The 22009-nt window shown below is 39.3% G+C and overlaps 1 protein-coding gene across 2 annotated transcripts in view; it reads left to right on the top strand.

Annotated features, from left to right (window-relative positions):
• The window catches only part of LOC125887634 (FERM domain-containing protein 5), a 91751-nt gene that overhangs the window by 46953 nt on the left and 22789 nt on the right, over nt 1–22009 (top strand). For both annotated transcript variants that reach the window (XM_049574600.1, XM_049574601.1), the window contains 3 exons: nt 15643–15747; nt 18431–18473; nt 21071–21149. In XM_049574600.1, the coding sequence (XP_049430557.1) occupies nt 15643–15747; nt 18431–18473; nt 21071–21149 (227 nt within the window). The remainder of the gene's footprint in view (nt 1–15642; nt 15748–18430; nt 18474–21070; nt 21150–22009) is intronic.

Here is a 22009-nt window from a genome sequence, read left to right as displayed (position 1 = left end):
GTTAAAAGATAACTGTGTCTGAGTGAATTCTTGTCTTCCCAGAAAGCCTTTTTGTCTCTGCCCTCTATCCCGTGTAGTCTTGCTTTTCATTAAAGATGTGATGGCTGCAGTTTATTGAAGGAGACGCACAGTGCTTAAACCAGCTGTTTTGTTTGTGTCAACAGATTCTTTAAGTAGTGGCAAAAGGGCAGTTTTGTGAGGAAACTGAAAACACAGGAGGAAAATTGAAAGTTAAGTCAGTAAATGTGTGGATGAAATGCTCCGGCACAGGAAGGCAATCAGAATTCATCAGTGTACAGTCAGGAGGGGATCGTGAGACGAAACCAGCAAGCGTGCGCCCTCACAGAGAGGGGTTTCACATTATCAACACAGTATCACTGATAATCGTGCCAAACAGAAGGTGTCGTGGTAGTGGAACAATTAGGCCCAATGGGTGTCTACGCATATTTTAGAGACGGCAGGTTGGAGAGAAAGAGCCAGTGGTGAAGACTGCAGGGTAAGCTCCAGCTGCCTCTCCCTGACAGGGGGTTAGCTTCGGATAAGAGGATGATGCTGGAGCTCAGCGAAGTGGTTGCCTCATTGTTTAAAAAGAAGCCCAGGGCTGAGACACACTGGAGTTACAGCCTCAGACCAATTAGTGTTAGACCACGTAGTGCAGCTTTTAGAAGTAACAATGGGCCTCGTCACCAACCAATCCTAAGAAGAAATTTCTTTTCACAAAGGTTCTGCCATTCATCAGTATTTTCTTATTTAGGATTTGATCCTAGATAAGAACTGAATCTATGCACACTCAAGAGTGTGGAGCCCCATGTACAAAGACTATGTCCTTGCCACAGTGGCCGCACTTTCGATTCCAACTCTAGCCTTTTGCTGCATGTCATCACCTCTCTCTCTCTCTCTCTCTGTCCCCATTTCACGCTAGACTTTCCTATCTAAAAAAGGCAAGAATGCCAAACAAACCAAAGTGCACACTTCCAACAGTTTGTGCTGACATGTTTGTGTCCAGTATTTACTTATTGTGTTCTCTTCAATTCAACAGTTGTACGAGGGGTGACTGAAAAGTTATGAGCCTAACCCAGGAAATGGGTTACCACCTTTCCGTATTATCATTAACCATGGTCATGTTTCAAACTCTTGTTGTTTTATTTTTGCACATTCTCGAAGTGAATAGTGGTCAGTGATTTGTTGAAAATGGAGAAACTGGAGTATTGCTCTGTGATCAGATATCTTCATCTCAAAGGAATGTCGTCATCTGAAATCCACTAAGATATGCTCAATACTTTACATGACAATGCCCTTTCATATGCCACAGTTAAATACTGGGTACAAGAATTCAAGCATAGCAGGGAGAGTGGGTGTAGGGTCCCAGCCTGATGAGTTCTTTTCCACTGGGATAAAGGTGCTTCGGCACCACTGGAGCAAGTGTATTCCCTTGAGGGAGCAAAAAAGAAGAAAAAAGCACTGAAAAATCTGTATCTTGTTTTGTTTCCTTGAGGATCAAAACCTTTCAGTCACCCCTCATATAAAACTTTTGATAACTATTTTGATTATTTTACAATAAGCATTATGGTCTTTTAGAATAAATACTGTACTAACACTTCAGTTTACATCAGTTATGTTAATGGGAACCATCTAATAATTAGTGATCAATCACGCTAGAATAATAATAATAAGTTGTTATAACTTACAGAAACATTGCATGAAATAGTTGATCTTCAACTTTCTCTTCCCCTTTCTCTGTCAGACATACATGTACACCTTGGAGAGCGCCGCTGCACTCATGTCTGTCCTCAGTCCTGACATTTGCACTTTTATAAGACACAAAGTTTGCAGTTTGCGAGTCAGGTGGTTGATAAATTCCTAATTTTAGCATCCCACGCACCTTTTGTGTTGTTTTCTATCCTCTACTGACCCTACTAAATATGACAGCTCATTTGATGTTCACTTCTTGCTGAAGTACCTCCACTTTAAAACTATTGAAGTTTTTTTTTTTTGTAAATGTTTGGAGTAGGGTGCTCTATTGTCTTTTGACTTTTTTTGGGGCATTCTGTAAACTTTTCTCCTCTTGTTCTTGTTCTTCTTGTTCTCCTTCTTGTTCTTGTTCTTCTACTTCCCGTTCTTGTTCTTCTTATTGTTGTTCTACTTCTTGTTTTTGGTGTTTTACTTTTTGTTCTTCTTGTTCTTCCCTTTTTTCTTGTTCTTGCTCCTCTTGTTCTACTTCTTGTTCTTGTTCTTGTTCTTGTTCTACTTCTTTTTCTTCTACTTCCTGATCCTGTTCTTATGCTTCTTGTTCTACATCTTGTTCTTGGTCTTTCACTTCTTGTTCTTGTTCTACTTCTTGTTGTTCTTCCCTTTTTTCTCGTTCTTGTTCTTCTACTTCCTGTTCTTCTTATTATTCTTGTTCTACGTCTTGTTCTTGTTCTTGTACTTCTTGTTCTCATTCTTGTTCTTCTTGTTCTTGTACTTCTTCTTCTTCTTCTTCTTCTTCTTCTTCTTCTTCTTCTTCTTCTTCTTCTCCTGTGTGTGCCCATGGCCCTGCAGTCCCATACCCTTTATGGGGATTGGGTGTTTACCTATGCAAATTAGGATCAACCGGCAAATGCTTTTAACTTACAAGGACAATAGGATTCATAATTACAAGAAAAGATGTGTGAACAATTCTGTGGTTTAAGAGCATGTCATGAAACTAATTCAGACCTTTCTTTGGATCTTTCTTAAGAACAAATTTAAGAAAACATAGGAATATATTGGTGAATGAAGCCCCAGTGAACCTGCTTTGGAATAGTTTCTGTCAAGGTCTTATGTTCCTAAATGTCATTTATGAAATGGATGAAAAAACACTAAAGGCTCAGAGGCATTAACAGCTGTCCCTGCCAAGAAATCCAATAGTGAGTGTTTATGGCTATTACACTGATAAACAACAGACATCAATCAGTGTGTGAACGAGTCTTTGACGGCAACTCAAATGTGCACGTCTGGTACAACTCGTCATGCCTGCGGGCAAAGATGTAGTTATCATAATACTGCCTGCTGTAAGACTGCCCAGCTCTCGTTTCATGAACAGGTTAACAGTGCATGAGAATGAATGTCAGGTTTGAGGGGCTGATACAGTCTGAATTAGCAAGACTGAGTCATTGCCCGACAGCCTTTTCACTACACTGGGGGAGACTGAACTGCTGCATCACTACCAGAGCTGTGCAAATGCCAAAAAAATGAGGCATTGTTTATATGCTAATCCCAAGCATGACACCAATTGTGCTGCTTATTCTGTTTTGGGGTGTATTTGACACACTTTTTAGGAAGAAAATCTAACTGTTGTTCAGAGGGGGAACAACTCCAAGCTCACTATAATAGATATGTTAGTAACCAGGGGTGTGGATGGTAGAAAGAAAACATTTCAACAAACATTTAGCTGGCCAGTAAAAGACCAATCTAATGCCTGGGTGATTTCATATTATTGCTGCTTTGATTATTTAAAATGTGGGTATACTGTGATATAGTTGTACCGACAATGCTCAGCTGTATGTGCAGCTGAGAGATCTGACAGAAAAGCTATTAGAGCCTGGCTGGCAGTAAAATCCATCACTGGTGGGCTGAAGGACTAATGACTCAGAAATCCTCATTGAGAAACGTGTTTATTTCCTCGCTCCTGCAGGAAGGAGCATTATCATTTAGGCACACATCACAAACAACTCACCATCAAAACCCACATCTCGAGCCAGTTTTCAGTGCGGAGGGTACATCCTGTTTGTATTTCAGTAGTCATGTACTGTATACAGAGCATTTTGCAGTGGCTATTTATGAATTAGAGGGAATGCTGTTATGAAAGCTTTTGACTTTAGACTCAACACTGACTACATTTACATGCACACTAATATTCCACTATTATTCTGAATTAAGCATTTTCAGATTGAGATATGTGGGAAAAGCTGATGTTATTCAGATTTTAATTGCATTTTTTTTTAGAAATATAGTAGATTTGGACTATGCATCTCAGCTGGGGTTTTTACTGCAGTTTGCGGCACACGGCCTCTTGCCTGTTTACAGTCAGCTGTGTGTGCTGTCATGGATATGTTGTACACAAACTGACTAGCCAACAGTTTGCAAGGCTGGGGTAAAGACGCATGCCCAAAAGAAAAAACCCCACTTCTGATTGGAAAGAGAAACACACCTAGTTTTAAACATTATTAAAGACTCAGTTATCAACGTTTTTTTTAATCTGTGTAAACGTCAAAACGCTGACCTTTTCAAGAAGGTGGTTAAAGGAATGAAATATGGAGGCTGTGTTCCCACGGTCGAACAGATGGGAGAACACTGAAAAAAGTAAGCAAACAGCAGAAGTTCTCTTTATGCCTTTTAAGTCTGTCCACTGATCCACCACTTTGGTCAAAAGGACAAAATACCTGCACAGCTAATCACATTCCCACCAGACTGTACTTTGTGTTATTCACCAACTTCTACCTTGCCCACAAAAAAAGGTGGTGAACATGGTAAAAATTCTACCTGTTTTCAAGTACCAGCAAGTTAGTATTATCATTGTAATAATGTGCAAATGTGCATAGTGTGCAAAAAGTGCAAACGTTTCAGTTAGCCCTGCAACATGTGAAATTGAGATTTTTGAAATCCAGACTTCGGTCTGAATCTTTTTTGTTCTGTGTGCAAGTCTTCCTTTGCTGCATTGTGACATTCTTCTGACTTTTGCACCAAAAAAGGAGACTAACATAGGACAGTGCATTAAGGTGCAGCTCATCCCATGCCTAGCATTATCATTGTAAACATTTGTAACTGGTTAGCTTCAAAAAGCTTTGCATGATGCTTGTCTTAGAAAGATTATGCAATTCAAATGGAGAATGCATATTATCAGAAAGTGTGTTTCTTGAGTTGCAAACAGTTTTAAACCCCCAAAAATGTATTTAAATTTGCTAACGTAACACAAGTTATTTAATTACTTAAATCCTGTCATAATCACGATTTGTACCAGCAGACACAGAGCTGTCAGACGTGCTAGCCTCAACAATGGTTTTAAATGTGCGGTAAAGGCAGCTAAGGGACATAATGCTGCCTTGACTGATGTAACACATCCTGTAACACAGCTTGTGTTTTGCACACAGTTAATTATCACCTTTAATTGGACTATTTTCTTTTTTCCTTCTATAATTATTTAACATCACTATATCCTGAAGCATTAGCAGACAAAGCAGCCAACCACTAAATCCGCATAAAATCATAGTTATTCCAGGTCTTTTTAACACATACATAACAACCTAACTCTCAAAATGTTTCTGACTTCAAGTGCATGTAGAAGTTGAATGTAAGCTCACATCTTTGTTTTGCAGATCATTGAAATTGATTCTTCTCTGCCATTATCTGCATCAAAGTACAATGACAAGGGTCAAACTGCCATTGATTTATTGAAAGCCCTGTTAACAGTGTCAAGTGGGGTTACAGTTAAACATATCAATTATGAAAATTTTGGAGCGGTCGTGGCATTTAGCTGAACGGAACATTCCTCCCTCATGAATTCCTCTTTTAATCATAAATGCCAACTCACATTTCACCCATTCAAACTATCTACCGTTGAGAAGATTTAAAAGCAATTATCCATATCGCTCTATCCACAGCTCTCTTTTGCTGCACTTATTCTCTTGATTCCTCACATTTCTGGGGCAAATCCTCGCACATTCCCATCGTGTTTTGATGGCCCACTTTTTGCCTGGCAAGACTGAGCTACAAACGGTTTCCTGTGGTTCACAGCATCGTCTTGTACTAAGACTCATTACAACTGCATTACGTTATAGCTCTGTATGCCATTAAAACAGTCCTTTTCTTATTTAAATTAACTACTTCTATATATATCTATGTGTAGTTTGTGTACACTTGCTTATGACTTTTAGGGTTAGTAATCTTTAAAATTTTAAAATGCTTGTCTTTGCACTTTGTCGCAGTCTGACTCTGTGTCCCGGTGCCCTCAGACTTTTTGTGATGACTTGACTGAGTTGTAAACTGATACTGGCCTTACACCAAATGACTTTACTGTTGCAGACAAATTTCATATATTGGAGTAAAATCATGAGAGTTTGACCTCAGCTATTGAGTGCTCCTGTGAACTCAATCATTTATAGTAAGGTGGTCATAAAAGTCCGAGTTGTCTTAAGTCAGCCTTTTTCTCAACTTCATTTTTGGACAAAATCAAACATGTTTAATATTATCTTATTATTATTAAGTTTTAAGTTTTTTTTCAAGTCTCGACTCTCTTGGACTGTGGGAGCAAAGGAAAAAATGGTAGAACTGTAGAGTGAACAGGGGTCAGTGTTTAATTTGGAGTGTATCTGATCCAACCAGGGTTTTTTTTAGTGAGAAATCTTCAGTTTTGAAACATCTCGTCTCTCATTCCCACAGTCCCCTCCTTCTTAATACTATAAGTGCAGCTAACCAGAAGAGGCTGGTAGCAAGTGGATGCGACAAAATCCAAAATGTAAAGCTTGTACTCAAACATCGTTTATCTTTATAGATTATATTGATGCCAAATTGATGAGAATACTGTTGACATATGACACTTTATTCCAGAGTTATGTGTTTTTGCAGGCACATATTATAATTGTCAATATGTAATACTTGAAGGACATTTGGTGTAATTTTTCCACCATTAGCAGGATGGGAAATAATCTCAGAAGGAATTTTATTGTAGTCTAGTAAATAGTGACCCTGCAAAATCTTATAGTCTGTGACTGAAAACTCTCATTGTCGTTACATGTAAGAGGATGTCAGACTTAACTTCTTTTTATTTTCAGCAAGTTCGACGCAGTCTCACAGTGCCGTCATTATGTTCACAGACACAGCTCATGCACAGATGTTGTGCAAAAGAGTCTGTGGAGCTTAGTATCTTTTCAGTGTCTGTTTTTGATTCCCACCATCATCAGGTCTAAGAAAAATTCACAATGGGTAAAGAAAATAGCATACAGGAGGGAATAAAAAGTCATAGCTGTGAACTAAAAGTGTGCTATAAATGAATATCAATAGTATCTAAATGAGAGATCAGAGAGTCCAGTAGAGTAGTCCACATCATTTAAAAAGGTATGAAATAACAGGTTGCAGTTTAAAGTGTTGGGTACCTTAGTTTATATTCATGTATACTCCTAGACAGTTGTCAGTTTAATATAAGAGGCTTGTGTTTTCTAGTGTGCCTGTTTTTTCTCCTGTGTTCCTGTGCTGCCTTTCCCTCCATCACCCATCTACACACACCTGCTCTGAATCAGCCTTGTTAGTCCTCTCCTGCTCCCGGAGTTTTATTCCAGCCAATCAGCTCCCTGCCTGTTCTTCTGCCAAATCACCTCATCCCCCGCACCTGAGCTTCTCCTCCTTCTCTCCACCTGCATCTTCTCGTTAGATTAGTTTGTGTTTAAGTCCTGGAGTTCATTTCAGTCCTTTCTGAATCCTTGGTTTTGTTCCGTGATGATCAGCTTTGCCTCGCCTGCACGAACCTTCACTAAAAAGTTATTTCTCTAAGTCCCTGCTGCCTACAGTGTCCTGCGTTTGGGTCCACCTGCTCCACTCTTCATGACACATGACGCTGTGTTGTTCCTCAAGGCATTACCCTGACAGCATGGTGTTTTTGTCAATGTCTTCCCTGTCCCCTTGGCATACGTATTCCATGATTGATGATTTAGAATAGTCTGAGTGAAGCATCTTAATCACTCTTGAGATATTCTATCACTTTCTATTACATGTGCAGCATCCCCTTCAACCGCCTACAGTTACATATAAGTTAATAGCCCTGTTTAAAAGCTACCATTGAACTACTACAGTGACGCAGATGTCCGACCATATGCTGATCGATTGGTTCCACACCTAAGTAGATGAGCTATTTTGATTAACTGCATTTTATGAAGGATTCAGTTTCTTTTAGATATCTATCTAGGCGCAGTAAATTGTATTACATGATATCAGATAAAGCTTGTAATTTCTTGCACTCCTACTGACCAGTGGGTTGCTTTGAGGCTGATGTTTGTGAAGTTACTGCCTCTCAGAAATCATATATTGTCCTCCTCAGCTAATGAGTGTGATAATTGCTTGCTGACTGTGACTTAATGGGAGAATTTTTGGAGTTTTAGATTAATGATACAGACCTTTAAAACAGGCTACACAGAAGTTTATTTCTTTTTTTCACCCCATTAGCCACTGGCATTATCTTATCTTAAGAAGTGTATTTGATAATTAACCCTGTAAATGCAGGTCAGTGCACTCTTCTTACAATTGTGTGATGTTACAGCTGTATTTTAAAACACAGATTTTTTGGCTCTGATTGTTAGATACACTGCTGGTGTGTGTTGAAACTATGGGATGTTCGATAACATTGAAAAATACTCAGATGTTAGATATCAAAGTTTAGTCAGGTCTGCCTTGTAGCTTTCACTATACTGCTAAAATATAAGTTGCTTGTTGAATTAAAAAAATTAAAGAAAAATATTTCCCACATTCAGTTTTGAAAATTGAATTGAACATAAAAGGCACCAATAATTAAAAAAAAGAGTTAGATTTTAAATTGCAGTTTTTTACTTATACTTTCTTTAAACTCATTTAAAAAAAAACCTGTGGGTGGGATGTCGCAGTCTTTGATGGTGTTCTGATTGCACAAGTTGACATTGCAGTGATGATAAAAAATTATATATATTTTACAGCCCCTGTGTTGATACGTGCAGGTTGCTGCATTTATCATTTAGCCACTATTAATGGCTGTTGAATTATGGTGCTTTTACAAAGCTGTTTGCCTTGAATTTGTGCACTGGAAGCACCTGCTTTGTGTCATTACTGTCACATCCCAGTTGCACTTTCTCCATTGTTTTATTCAGAACTCAGCAGAATTTGTACAAAATGAATCTTCCCCTGTCCTCATCTGCTTCAAACTACTGCTATGAAGTGGCACCAATTATTTTCTTTCAAAGATTGGGTTTCTAAAAATCACTTTTAGGACATTTTTGCTCTAAAGTCATTTGCACAGCAAATCTGTACTTTTGGTCTGAAATTGTGGTGCGTTTAAAAGTAAATACGATCTCACGTTGTGTCAATCATGTTCACACACCTGCTCTGAATCATGTGTCCATCATTAAAGTGTTCGGAACAGGTCCCATTTCAGCTGGATTGCAACAAATTGGTGGTCTTCTCTTTAATGTGTGACTCCAGTATTGCTCGTAGGGTATCAAACTAGACCACTGACATCCTGAAATAGTTGACTGGAAATGATAGGGATTATTTTGCAGCTCCATTATCAGCAGGTAAAACTTTCCTTGCTCTGGACATCTTCTTGAGATTTGATGGACCCAATATTTCCTGACTTTTCTACTGTAAAGAAGTGAAAAGACCACAAAATCATCCTCACTGCTGGACGACTGTATTTTGTCTCGTACTGTGAATTTTGCAATGATTAAGACATCAAAATGAATCAAACTCAGTGTGCAGGATTATTGTATTATAGTATGGACTTGACCTGCAACAACCTGCGTTAATCTGTTGGTTTAGAATGACATATTAATTAAACAATATCTACTGACATAATAATGCACATGATTCATAACCAAAATAGATGTAAATGCATAAACTGATATGATGTCGGATTGTAACTGCTATCTGTTCGTGTGCTTTGGTTGGATAATAACACAGGTTTCAGTTTATGACTTGATAGAAACGGACTTGATTTTAAAACAAAGAGAGCTTCTTATTAACTGTAAGTGGTTGTAGGTTGGCCTTTGTGTGCTCCCAGTCCCAGCTGAAGTGGCAGGGGTCATGACTTGAACTCCGCGCAGCTCGGTCAGGACAGTGAATCACTCCGACACATTAACCAGTGCAACCACTCTGACTCCTGGGACAAACGAAAGTAATCTGCTTATGAAACCAAAGAAATCACCTCAGGGTTTTTGGTACTTTGAGCCTGCTCACACACACAGACACACAGACGCACACCCACACACACATACACATACACACAGTCCCACACTGTCTGTGGCATTATGTTTCCACTCTATAAAGTGATACAATCTTTTATTAATGGTCTGTGCTCCTGCGTTGACATGGAGACCATTTTAATGATTAATCTGAAAGGAAAGTGCCCATTGTACACTGGGGGCTCTTTAGGATGTTAGAGAACCACTGGGTTGTTTTCAGTTAGAGGCACATCACAAGATTTTTTAGATTATTTTGTTCTTTCCCGAGAGAGATGACCTTTTTGCTTTTGTTGCCTCAACATCAGGCAACAACATCTCTTGAATGATTTTTCTTGAGAATCATGATGTTAAAGATTTATTATTTTAGTGTGTATAACGGAGACATTTGGAGGTGATTTACTGGTCAACAAATGTATCCCCACAGTTTCTCCTTTTCTTGTCTCACAGTTTATTTTTGCACCAATACCGTTTTTTTCCTGTTATTTATTAGCCCTTTTAAATATATATTTTTTACCATATATATTATATAATAATTCCCTCTCTTATATCTATTTATATAGATGTGAAAATGACAAATTTCTTCTTCAAACAACTGTATTGTTTCTCGCCCACAACTAATTTTACAAGATCACATTTGAACACCTCATGATAACATTATAATTTACCTTCGCCCAATACTCATCTTTACTGAATAGAGCTTGAACCCATCATAAAGTGACTCAGTGCAGCCTTCATAAGCAGTTAGTTCCAGCCACTGACTGCTAACGGCTAACGTGTAATAGCTCTCCTGCCGATTTCAACACAAATTTATCAGGTAAAAAAAAGGGTGCGTTTACTGCCTTCATTTCGTCCCGAAGGGGTCTGGGTTTTCTGTTGTACCCGGCACGACAGGATGATGCTAGTAATTGAGCCCTGCTTTTTATCCTGCACAATGAAATATTGGGCCATTTGCATCGGTGAATGTTATTTGTTGAGAGGCTGATGGCAGTCAGCACGGTGAATATTGGCCAACACCTATGTATGGCAGATAAATGGCTGCATTCCTACTTTAATTATTATTTTTATTTTCATAGGGAGGTGACGGAATCATATTTATTGCACAAATACAACACAGTAGGATTGAATGATGTTGACAGGGTCCCACCTGGTCACCTGGCTGTTTCAAAACTCTTTCCACCACAGGTCAAACCAATAAACCCTTACATAAATCTGCCGAGGCTCCTGTAGGGCTTTATTGAGATGCCAGTTGAGGTGAGGAAAAGGTCTATTAGTGTTAATTAGAAATTTCAGGACATCCTTTCTCTCCCGCAATGGCCTCAGTCTTGTAATTAGAGGGACCAGCGGGGGAATAATGCAGCTGTGGTCGGTGTGGGGCAGAGATGGATGTAGGGGGCACTGGGGAGCAAGAAAGGGGGCTGAGCGGGAGGGTGCTGGTTGGAGTGCTGTTGAATACTAACAAACTTGCCCTCTCCTTGCAACAAAAGAGCAGATGTCTTTTCTGACTCAGTGTGTCCTCTCCATACAGAACCGTTTTTTAATTTGTGGTTGGCTTTGTTGCTCCCTCTAGCAGGATTCTCAGCCCAGTAATAAACCCAGAGGAGGAGGCATGTTTTACCCTGAATATTTTTAGCTTTAATTGTATCTTCTTTTTTTTTTCTATTTTAAGTGCTTGCAACCAGAATTCAATTTGATTTAATTCAGTTTTATTTATTAAGCCCAATATTACAAATCACAGTTTGCCTCAGAGGGTTTTACAGCATACGACAGCCATCTGTCCTTGGACCCTCACAATGGATGAGGAAAAAACTCCCCCCAAAAAAGCCCTTCAACAGGGAAAAGAATATTTTTAGATTTAGATAATGCAGGACTGGCAGATATAAAGTGTATGCTTGAACAAGAAATGCTATTTCTCAAACATAAATGTAGCTGGGAAATCATCATTATCTAATCCACTACCTTGACCATGGATGGTTTTTTTTAAGTAACCAGCTCACTGTATCAAGCTTGTGAAAACCAATTTCCTAAAGAGCATTTAAACATATGGATTAATAGAGTCAAATGATAATAGTTTGCAAAATTCATCATGCACATCTGTGTTTTTGTTTTTGTTTTTTTTTTATTTTATTTGTGTATACATTTGTCTGTGCTCGGTCAATGCATCTTTGTAAACATGTCCACGCCTGCTACGAGGATCCTTCTTTGTTTTATCAAGGCTTTATTGAAGTTAGCAGGCATGTCAGATTGGTTAGTAATGTTACAAAGAGGGAATAATCTCAAAGTGACAGTGGTGAGCACCCATGAAGCCCCTCTGTCTCGCTACAGAAAGGTCAGTTACCTCCAGTAGCGGAGCTCCTATTGGCATTTGGTCACAGAGAGTCATGGCGGTTAAGCGACAAGCTCAGCATCGACAGGCCTTTGTCCTAATGAAGTGCCTTTTATCTGCAGCCTGAGTAATGACACGGAGGAGAGTGCTGCCACTGACACTTCTAGTTGTCTTTACAAGGTAACGAGCAGAGAGAGAGAGAGAGAGAGAGAGGAAGGAGGAGTGAGACGGCTGACTGTGGTTATCCAACCTTGACCTCAGCTGACCTCCTCATGAGCCATTAGAAGAGCTGAGACTTAAGTGCCCATTAGACCTCAGCCAACATGGGAATTAATCATGGTTATGAATATTACTGGGTCTTGTTTGAAAGATTTATGTTTAAACAATATAAATGTGTTTTCTACTAAACCATTTTCCATTTGTATGTAACACAAACAGCTGATCAAGGGTTTGTTCTAGATACCTAGCTACCAGAAGCTTTTAAATGCTTGATACTGCATAGACATATTTTGGTTGGTATTAAAGGAGAACTTCACCCATTTTCAAAATTCATACATTTAATTCCTATGATCTAAGACAGTCCAAAAGTATTACTAAAAATTAACAAATCTTTCCCATATCCCAAAACTATAGTGCTGAAACTCAAATTTGTGATGTCATCAGGTATGAAGTCTGGAGATACTCAATGAACTGGGAAGGATGTTGTGGATGACAATGAGAGCAGCTGGGGAAATGTTACTGAGTATATGGGGACATTTTCTGTTTCAGGACTGAGGACACTACAATAGATAAAGCTCATTTGGGTATAAAAAAGAAAACAGACATTCTGTGAGTCCACAAAATTAGTGTCCCATTCATTGTCTGTGGAGCAGATCAAGACTTCAGACCCTAGGACATCACAAGTTTGGGACTTACTTTTCTGGATTCAGGCTTTCAGAAATCATAAATATTGATTGAACTTTCCTATAGGCCATTGAAATAATTTATTGGAATTCTTAATTTAGGTGGTGTTCCCCCTTAAGGAGGTATTGATCTCTGATACTCAGCTCTAGGCATGATAATTCACGTCTTAAACGTGGATTCATTCCATTTTTTTGGGGGCCATATTAGAGTAGGCTAACAAGCTATGAATGCAACAGTGACATATCACTTTCTTAAGTTAAATCAAATGTTAACCCTCTTTACACAGACAGGGTAACCATTACCATTTGCATTCATGTTTCTGGCCCCCAGATGTCCATTAGTCTGTAAGCTTATAGTGGGGTCAGTTTTATTGTGAAAACAGCTGTCCGGTGTGGTTGGTTGACGAAACAAGGTTGATGAGAGCAGTGTGAGTGAACCAATTACATCACCTGAACTATGGGTCAGGGAAACCAAAACAATGAGCTTAAAAATGCTAAAATGCTTCAGAGAGTTGGGTGGGTTCGTAATTGTTAGTGACATTTCATATAAGCCCATTTGACACAGAAATACTGCCACAGCAAAGATTATGCTGGCTTTGCTTTTTTACACAACCAGTAAATGGCGGCATAAAATGCTGGCATCGCAGAAGCAAAAGAGGCGTGAGGGGCGTGACATGTAACACAACATCACTGGCTCATAGTGTGACATATAGCATGCATGTTGGGCTGCACTTTCTTAACAAATAACAATGGCACAACATGGCAATAACAATCATTATATCATTATATTATACTGTTACATGGCGGCGGATCTCATCCTCTGCTTGGAGGAAAAGGAGCTTCCCAGTTTGCAGACACTTTCGGTTGCTGTTCCTCTTATTTGAGTTAGCTGCTAACTGCTTTTAGCTGCTTTTTAAATCTTCTAGCAGTGGGTCGCTCACATAACACACTGACTAATACACCTGTACTGTCCATGGTCCCATCCTGCCGGCTGTCCCTTTTACACAGATGTTTATTTGGCTCTGTTGCTACCTCCGCTGCCAGCTGTCGACTTGTTCCTTGTTTGTTTTTTATTATACAGAATGGCAACTTGGAATAACGATGCAACAGTCCTGCCTTGAACATGCAATGTAAAAAGGGTTTTAGTCATGTAGCCCCTTGTACAAATAAAAACGTGGATTAGTGCAGCTTTAACAGATGCATGGACATACAGCCACTTCTTCACATTTTACTTATACAAGATGTAAGCATAATAAAAAGTTAAAAAAAAAAATTCCCATTAGATAAACAGTCGTTCTGACAGTTTCCTCCAAATGCACATAAACAGTGTGACTTCTCATGGCTGTTTGTGTTTGTGCTGACTGACCCATTAAAGCACTCCTCCAAAAAAAACTCCCCCATTGAGACAAGTCTGTGATGTGGCACGAGCACATGACGCCTCCCTGGCATGAAGGGAGACAGTGAACAGTAACAGCACTGGAGTGGCTCCAAGTTAAATTTTTGCTGTCTTCCTGACACTGATTAATCACACCCACCTTCTGACCTCATCACATTTACCAGAAATATGCTCAGATGTCAAGAGTCAAGATGCTGAAATGTCACAGACAGCAGGTTTACATATTTCATTAAAACTATTTTGAGGTCTGTGACCTCCTAGAAGATGTCAGTTTATGATCCTGTGAGATTTCAGGTTTGCATATTGATGTTTTAAATATAATGATACAGCCTGTGAGTTTTCACATTTGCTTGTCAGTCTTATTGATCATCAGATTTGATTCTAGCCCTTCAGAGTGATTGACACTGATTTGCACTGTGTGGCACCTCGCTGTCACTCATTACTCTACCTGGCTCAACGCAGTGATGCACCCAGTTGTAATTATCTCTCATTACTGTACTCATGATGATTATATCCCTCATATTCGTCTAAGACTCTTCCAGATGTTGGATCTCTGAAAGAAAATCTTCAGTCTGATCCAGATTTTCTGGTTTGAGCCAAGATGTTGAGCAGTGTTATGCAGATACATTGTTGTGAACAGGAAGAGGGGTATCAGATATATATTGGACACAGCACTGGACCAAGCCTTCTCTCTGTGCTGCAGTACACACAAGTGTTTCTCCAAGGGAAGCTTCCTCATGAGGTTCAGGATGCAGAGTATTAGCAAACCCCAGTGAGATTTCAGCATATTTAATCCATCCTCTCTTTGAGCTCCTCTTTTAGCTGTGGACGGGGTTTATTCCAGACGCTTCAGATGGCTCTGGCTGTGTATTAATATTGGATGAATCTGAGATATCTCTGGCAGGGTTTTAAAAAAGAAATCTGAAGCACATTCTGCTAGCAGGAATTATTTCTCATGTTTGAACTCAGGACAGTACCTTTTCTTTGTTGAATCTTTTCTTGGACACATGTTCAAATATGTTTGTGATTTGTTGTTGTTGGCATGCTTGCTGAAGTTTTTGTTTTTCTTCTGTTCTGTTACAGCGGGATGCAAAGGGACAGTATCTGTTTGACCTCATCTGCCACCACCTCAACTTGCTGGAGAAAGACTATTTTGGCATCAGATATGTGGATCCAGACAAGCAGCGGGTAAGTGTGTGTATGTGTAAGCACGACAGAGAATCTTCTGTACATGCTTCTTTATCTTTGTTTTATGTTTCAATATTTTAATAAGGCATTTTTGATAAGAGTAAAATCTGCTTTTTAAGAGAGACCTAAGAATACCTTTTTACTAGTACACAATACCGTCCATGCCCCAAAATAAACCTAACTGAAGTGAAGTTTTAAAAACTTAACAGTCCTGTGATTTGGTGCCTTTGTTGCTGGTTTAAAGTAATAGTTTGACATTTGGGGAAATACCCTTTTAAGCTTTCTTTGCAAGAGGTAGATAAAAGAATCGAGTCCACTGTCATGCATGTTTAATATGTAGCTTGAGTCCAGTGATGGTTAGCCTAGCTTAGCATGAAGACTGGAATAAACAGAAAAAGAGACCCCTTTAAAACCATAAATAGTGGCTTTTACATTTCTGTATGTGTTTGCATTAAAGAAAGGACATACTGCATGTTGATTAGTGGGATTTGGAGGTGTGGGTAGGCATGTTTTTGAATTTTCAACAGAGTCAGACTAGCCGTTTCTTCATGCTTTATGCTGAGCTAAGAGAGAAGCTTCCTGGCTCCAGCTTCTTATTTGACACACAGACATGAGGGTGGCATTAATCTGCTCAAGTAAGTATTTCCCAAGATGTTAAACTAGTCCTTTAAAAGTCTGCTATGAGCTTAAAAAATAGAGCCTTATTTGTAATAAGAAATCGCATCGCTCCTGCTTCTGTTGTAAGACTAGGTATGCCAAACTCCAAGATGGAAATTTGTCTTTTTATATCCACTGTTTTCAATGTTTTAAAGGGGACCTATTGTGCTTTACCTTATTTTCGGTCATATACAGCATATAATATCACAATGCATGTTCATATTAAATGTGGCCTAAGTTTCAAATAATGAGGTAAACCTTTGTAAAGTAATCCCTGTGAGCAAAAACCTCAAGCTTCAGATGGTTCTAAAACTTTTTCCAACCTTTTTTTTTTCTAATTTCGAGACAAGCTGATTTCTTTATGTGGTCGTCTGCACCAGGCAGGCTATTGCATGTGTTTATGTTATGTAGCCTACACTGCTACATGTAGCTACATGCTAACTTCAGGGAAACATGTAATCTTGGTTGCTGATGTTGTTTATTTCACCTTGATTTCTGATCATATTTCTGCCAAAATATTACAGATTGTGAAGATTTTGTCTTGGGAATAATTCACAGTAGAAAGTACTACTATACTCCAGTACGGTCATTCCCCTGGCTGCAGAGACGTCAAGTCGGTGGCTGAGAGCACCATGGATGTATAAAATAATTCCTATAAAATTTGGTCAGTGGCAAATGAAGCCAAAAAATTTAGACTTGTGTAAAATTACCCGCATCTTCCACTCTGCTCAACATCATTGAACCCATAGGGCAAGCATATTAGAGACTTCTGCTGGACCAGTGGCTAACTTAAGTCTAGTGCTCCACTAACTTGAATGGAGATAACATTATTTAATAGTGCAGCTCTTCTAGTCTTTCAAAATGTCATCGGACCAAATGGATCAAACCCAGATAGCCAATCCGCCTGGGTTGTGATGCTAAAAAATATTATCCACAGATTTAAAGACGTCATTCTTATGATGTAAGTCTATGGAAGGAAAGTCTTTTTGGGCCGCATGGCATCACGTGACAGACCTGGAAATTGTAGTTCCACAAAAAGTGTCTTCAGAGACTAGTGCTGTTCCTGGGGACTTGAAGAGCATGGATATGGAAGACCCAGAAACATCAACCAGTCAGGGCAGAGTGAGGTTCTCCAGGAGGGGGGCTTAACGGAACAGGTGCTAAAACTGAGCGTTTGAACCTGAAAATGAGCTTCATAGGTCCCCTTTAAAAGTAGAAGTGTTTGAATTTGAACTCAGAATGACTCCAGGTGCAAATAACTGTGTTGCTTTCTGTCCGTTTTAAAAAATCACATGCGGCTGTATTTTTAAAAATGGATCTGGTTTGATTTAGCCAGAAGAATGAGACTGTGGACCTGAGTGAAAAGTTGTGTTCTTCAGCTTCTCTTATTCACACTGCCTTTCAGACTGACGGTTGTTCCATCAGGCTCCTCTGCTGTGAGCCATGTAGTAGCACTGCTTGATTCATGAAGTATTCACATGTTCACAGATCATGTTGTAGTCCTGCAGACAAGAGCCAAGGCCTGCTGATGCTGCATTTCCTTTGCTGTCACTCAGGACTATTTTGGTGGTTGTTGCTGTGGGTGGGTTGGGCTGGCGAGAAGGAAACCTGGAAGAAAGATGGAGGGAGAATGAAGAATCTAAATCCGGCCGTAGACACAAAGAGCCTGTGCTACTGTCACCACCAGCAGGAGCTCACCGTTATGTCAAAACCTGTTGTCTATTAAGCCGTCCTGTTCTAACAGCGTCTCAAGAGACCTCCGCCGTCACATTTTCAAAAGAAAACCCTAAAAATTTATGGTACTCGACGCAGCTTTAGCATTTTATATAATGCTCGGACAGCGCTGTTGTAACACCGTGTGTGACACAAACAGGTTTCCCCAGAAAACTGTCAGTAGTAACAGCTGAACATCATGTCAACTGCTATTGAAAGTGTCATCTGAATGATTTGATGTGTTGATTAGTCAGAGATGATTTTTTTGTGACATTTTGTGATTATTTGCATTCATCTTTTTTCTCTAATGCAGCATTGGCTGGAGTTCTCAAAATCAATTGCAAAGCAAATGAAATGTAAGTACTTTGACTTTATCATTATAATCTTGAACATTGGGCCATTAAATCTCTCAGTCTCAACACGAGGTCTGCACTGTTGAACGACTTAATGTACATTTCTTGAACATGAACTTGTGAACTCAAAGCTCTCAGAAAATTTCCACATAATGAGGGCGTAATCACAACAGGGAGGTGTTCATATGGACTCTCCTCATGAACACAGTAAACACAACCCCATTTGAATGCATCAGTACATTAACAGTATGCTGTTGTCCCCAGTATTCACACTCGCACTTAATACTGGACCAGTTTTGAGATTTGTTGTTCCCATTAGTCACTTAGACACAAAGATGTTAGGGATGCACCGAATATTCGGTAACCGAATATATTCGGCCAAATATTGCAAAAAAACACACATTCGGTATTCGGTGGAATAAGTTAAAAGCAAGGCCGAATAATAGCGCCGTGTTTTGATAACGCAGTCAAACAGCGTGCAGTGAGGGGTGGAGTAAAATGTCGGCATCGTGGCGATCCATCCGTCACCGCACTCACATTTACGACTAAAAATAGTTTTGAGCGAGCAAAATAGGCTTAAATCATTCAGCACGCTATGCGAGCAGCCTACAGATTTCAACCAGCAGCAGAAACAAAAGGCGAATCCCACCGATTGTGGGTTGAACGGGGGTCACAGAAACAGACAGTATGTATTCCTGTCAAATACGGCGGCCATCGGCTTACCGGCGACGGAGAAGTCGGCTCCCATAATATCCTCTTCTTGGCGTGTGGACTGCCCAGAAGTACCTGAACAGCCGAGCCAGCTGAACACAGGTATGTGACGTGTCAGAGGAGAAACGAGCCGTTCATGGCCCACGAACCTCACCGCACTTTAGGGACTGTTCTTTACTTATGAAGGGGAGGAGGGTGGCTGGTTGATTCTTATTTTATTTATTTATTTTATTTTGATCCCCCCTATGTTCATCACTCATTGATGCTGTTTTTGAAGTATGAATAAGTCAATAAGTAATTTATTCCATTGAAATATCATTGATATATTATAGAAAAGTGATTTATCTTTTTATAAATGACAAAAGGCACATCTGCCTCATTTTCGCTGTGGTATCATGATACTACTCTGAACCATGATATTTTCATTGGTATCGTACAGTGGGATTGAAATTTGGTACCGTGACAACACTAATCTGGAGGGGGTTCATCTGCAAAAACTAATGAAAAACTAAACAATGATATTCGGTATTCAGTACTCGGTATTCAGCCAAGCGTTTAATATTATTCGGCTTCGGCCACAAATTTTCATTTCGGTGCATCCCTAAAAGATGTGAAAATAGAGTCCAGGATGAAAAATAACGACATTTCCCTTTAAGATTAGATCCACCTTGACCAACTAGAGCATTGAATGCTGCTTACAAATACTGTAATAGCTGCTATCAAAAGTGATATAATATACTGTGTATTAATAAAAGATTCACAGGTTGGGTTTTTTTTTTGCATTGTAAGTACATTTTATACCATTACACTTCCAATTCCCTTGCTCTTCGCATCATTGTGAAGTAATTTTTTTGTAGGTTTTACCAACTGTTAATGAGGGGAAAAAAAACTTCTGTACCTTGTGATGGGCAAATATTATCTGTTACATTTTACAGAGTAAACATTTTGATTAATCTATACTGAAAAATCAGTAGTTAAATTATTTTTAGGATGTATTTATGGCAGGGATATGTAACGATGTAGTGTAAAACTGGGACTCAGTTGCAGAGAAAAACACCAAACACCAAGAACAGTTATCAAAGTCTTTATTCAGGAGGTCAGGGGTCATACATGTGTAGGCAGAAAAATCTGTTCAGGAAAATCACACAAAAAACAAACATAAAGCCAAGCAGAGTCTAAAGCCAGGGAATCAAACACAAGGAAAAGGCTGTAAAGCATGAACACTCAGGCGACAGTGACAATCTGGCGACTGTGTGGGGAAAATACTAGGGCTGATTGCTAACTACACACAGGTGAGTGGAACAAGACACAGGTGAAACACATGAGGTAATCAACAAAGGTGAGAAAACTTAGTAAAAGTAAAAGAAGTAAAGTAGTAGTAAAAGAAACACTAAACACAATGAGAACGCATTTCAAAATAAAACAGGATCTGGTCACAAACACATGACCATAAATGTCCTTGGCCTTAAAAATTGAATAACACGATTCTGCATAGAATCAATATACACAACATAATTAATATTGATGAGATAGTACAGTAAATATTCACAAATAAATAACAGTGCTGCACAAAGAAGATAAAGATTTGAATTATTTTGGGGGTTTTTTAAAGAAAAGATGGTGAAAAGAGCAGAAACGAGAGAACTATAATCATAACAAATGAATAAGTAAAGAACAAAAAGACACAAGGAAGGGATACACCAGGGGACCGATCAAGACAAACAGCTACTTGCTGCCCAAATATGCTTTTTGATACTGAAGTACTTTTTTAATCCTGCTTATGTCTGAGTCTCTAAACTGTCGATCTCGATCTCCTGTTGATTGTTTGATCTCTTACAATGAAAGCATTCCTGTCTGTTTCTTGAATGTTTTGTGTGTGTTTCCTCCAGCTCAGCCTCCATTCACCATGTGTCTGAGAGTCAAGTTCTACCCTCCTGAACCTGCTTCTCTAAAGGAGGAAATCACTCGGTACGACCTCCTGTTGTTGCTTTCACTTCAGACGAGTTGATAAGGGCTCTTGTGCGGCTACAGCTCACCTTTGTTTCATTTTCAAAGTATGGAAGAAAGACTGCCATCGTTTGACAAACCTGTGCAAAGCAGCTGTGCCTTTTTTTTCCAGATTTCCTTGTGGTACAGATTGTGCTCTAAAGTTTTTAAACAGAGCAAACAAGTCTCTTTCAAAAACATTATTTATGGGCTTTCATAATTAAATTGCCTGAGTACTTATGATAAATATTACACAGAACACAGAGTTGTGAAGCAGGGAGAAATGTAAAAGCCCTCACAGTAGTTTTTGTATATAAATGCACACACTTGATTTCATGGTAAATCTTCCTAAATGTGCTGCTGATTAATTTGCAGAAAGGTTAAAGTGACAAATTAAAAGTGTGAAGAGCGCTGCGTTTACACTCCCTCCAGATAATGCTGAGCGCTGCCAGCTGGTATACATGTGCATGTAGTTTACTGATATATTCATCACTGCCGAGAGTGAGAGGAGGCCACTCTCTCTCAGAGGTGTAATGAGATGAAATGTGCACCACATGTAGAGGGTACATAATGAACAGGCGCACAGAGGAGATAGGGGGCAAAGGGTGCTGATGGAGAGTGGAGAGGAAAAAGAAGGGCGAATGAAAGGCTGTGGAATGGGGGGAGAGAAGGGAGAGTGATACATGATGATAAGAGTGGAAAGGGCTGACCACAGAGGGAGGGAGAGGGTAAATAATCAATCTCATACAAGGCTCATTCAGTGCGTGCTCCCTCTCGCCACACTGCAAGGATTTTCTTTTGGACAGCATGTTAATGCATTATGAAGAATTCTATAGACGCTG

The sequence above is a fragment of the Epinephelus fuscoguttatus genome, linkage group LG4 (assembly GCF_011397635.1).
Source record: "Epinephelus fuscoguttatus linkage group LG4, E.fuscoguttatus.final_Chr_v1".
In the NCBI taxonomy this organism is placed as follows: Eukaryota; Metazoa; Chordata; class Actinopteri; order Perciformes; family Serranidae; genus Epinephelus; species Epinephelus fuscoguttatus.
The sequence above is the reverse complement of the archived record's forward strand: the minus strand, read 5'-3'. Positions and strand labels throughout refer to the sequence as shown.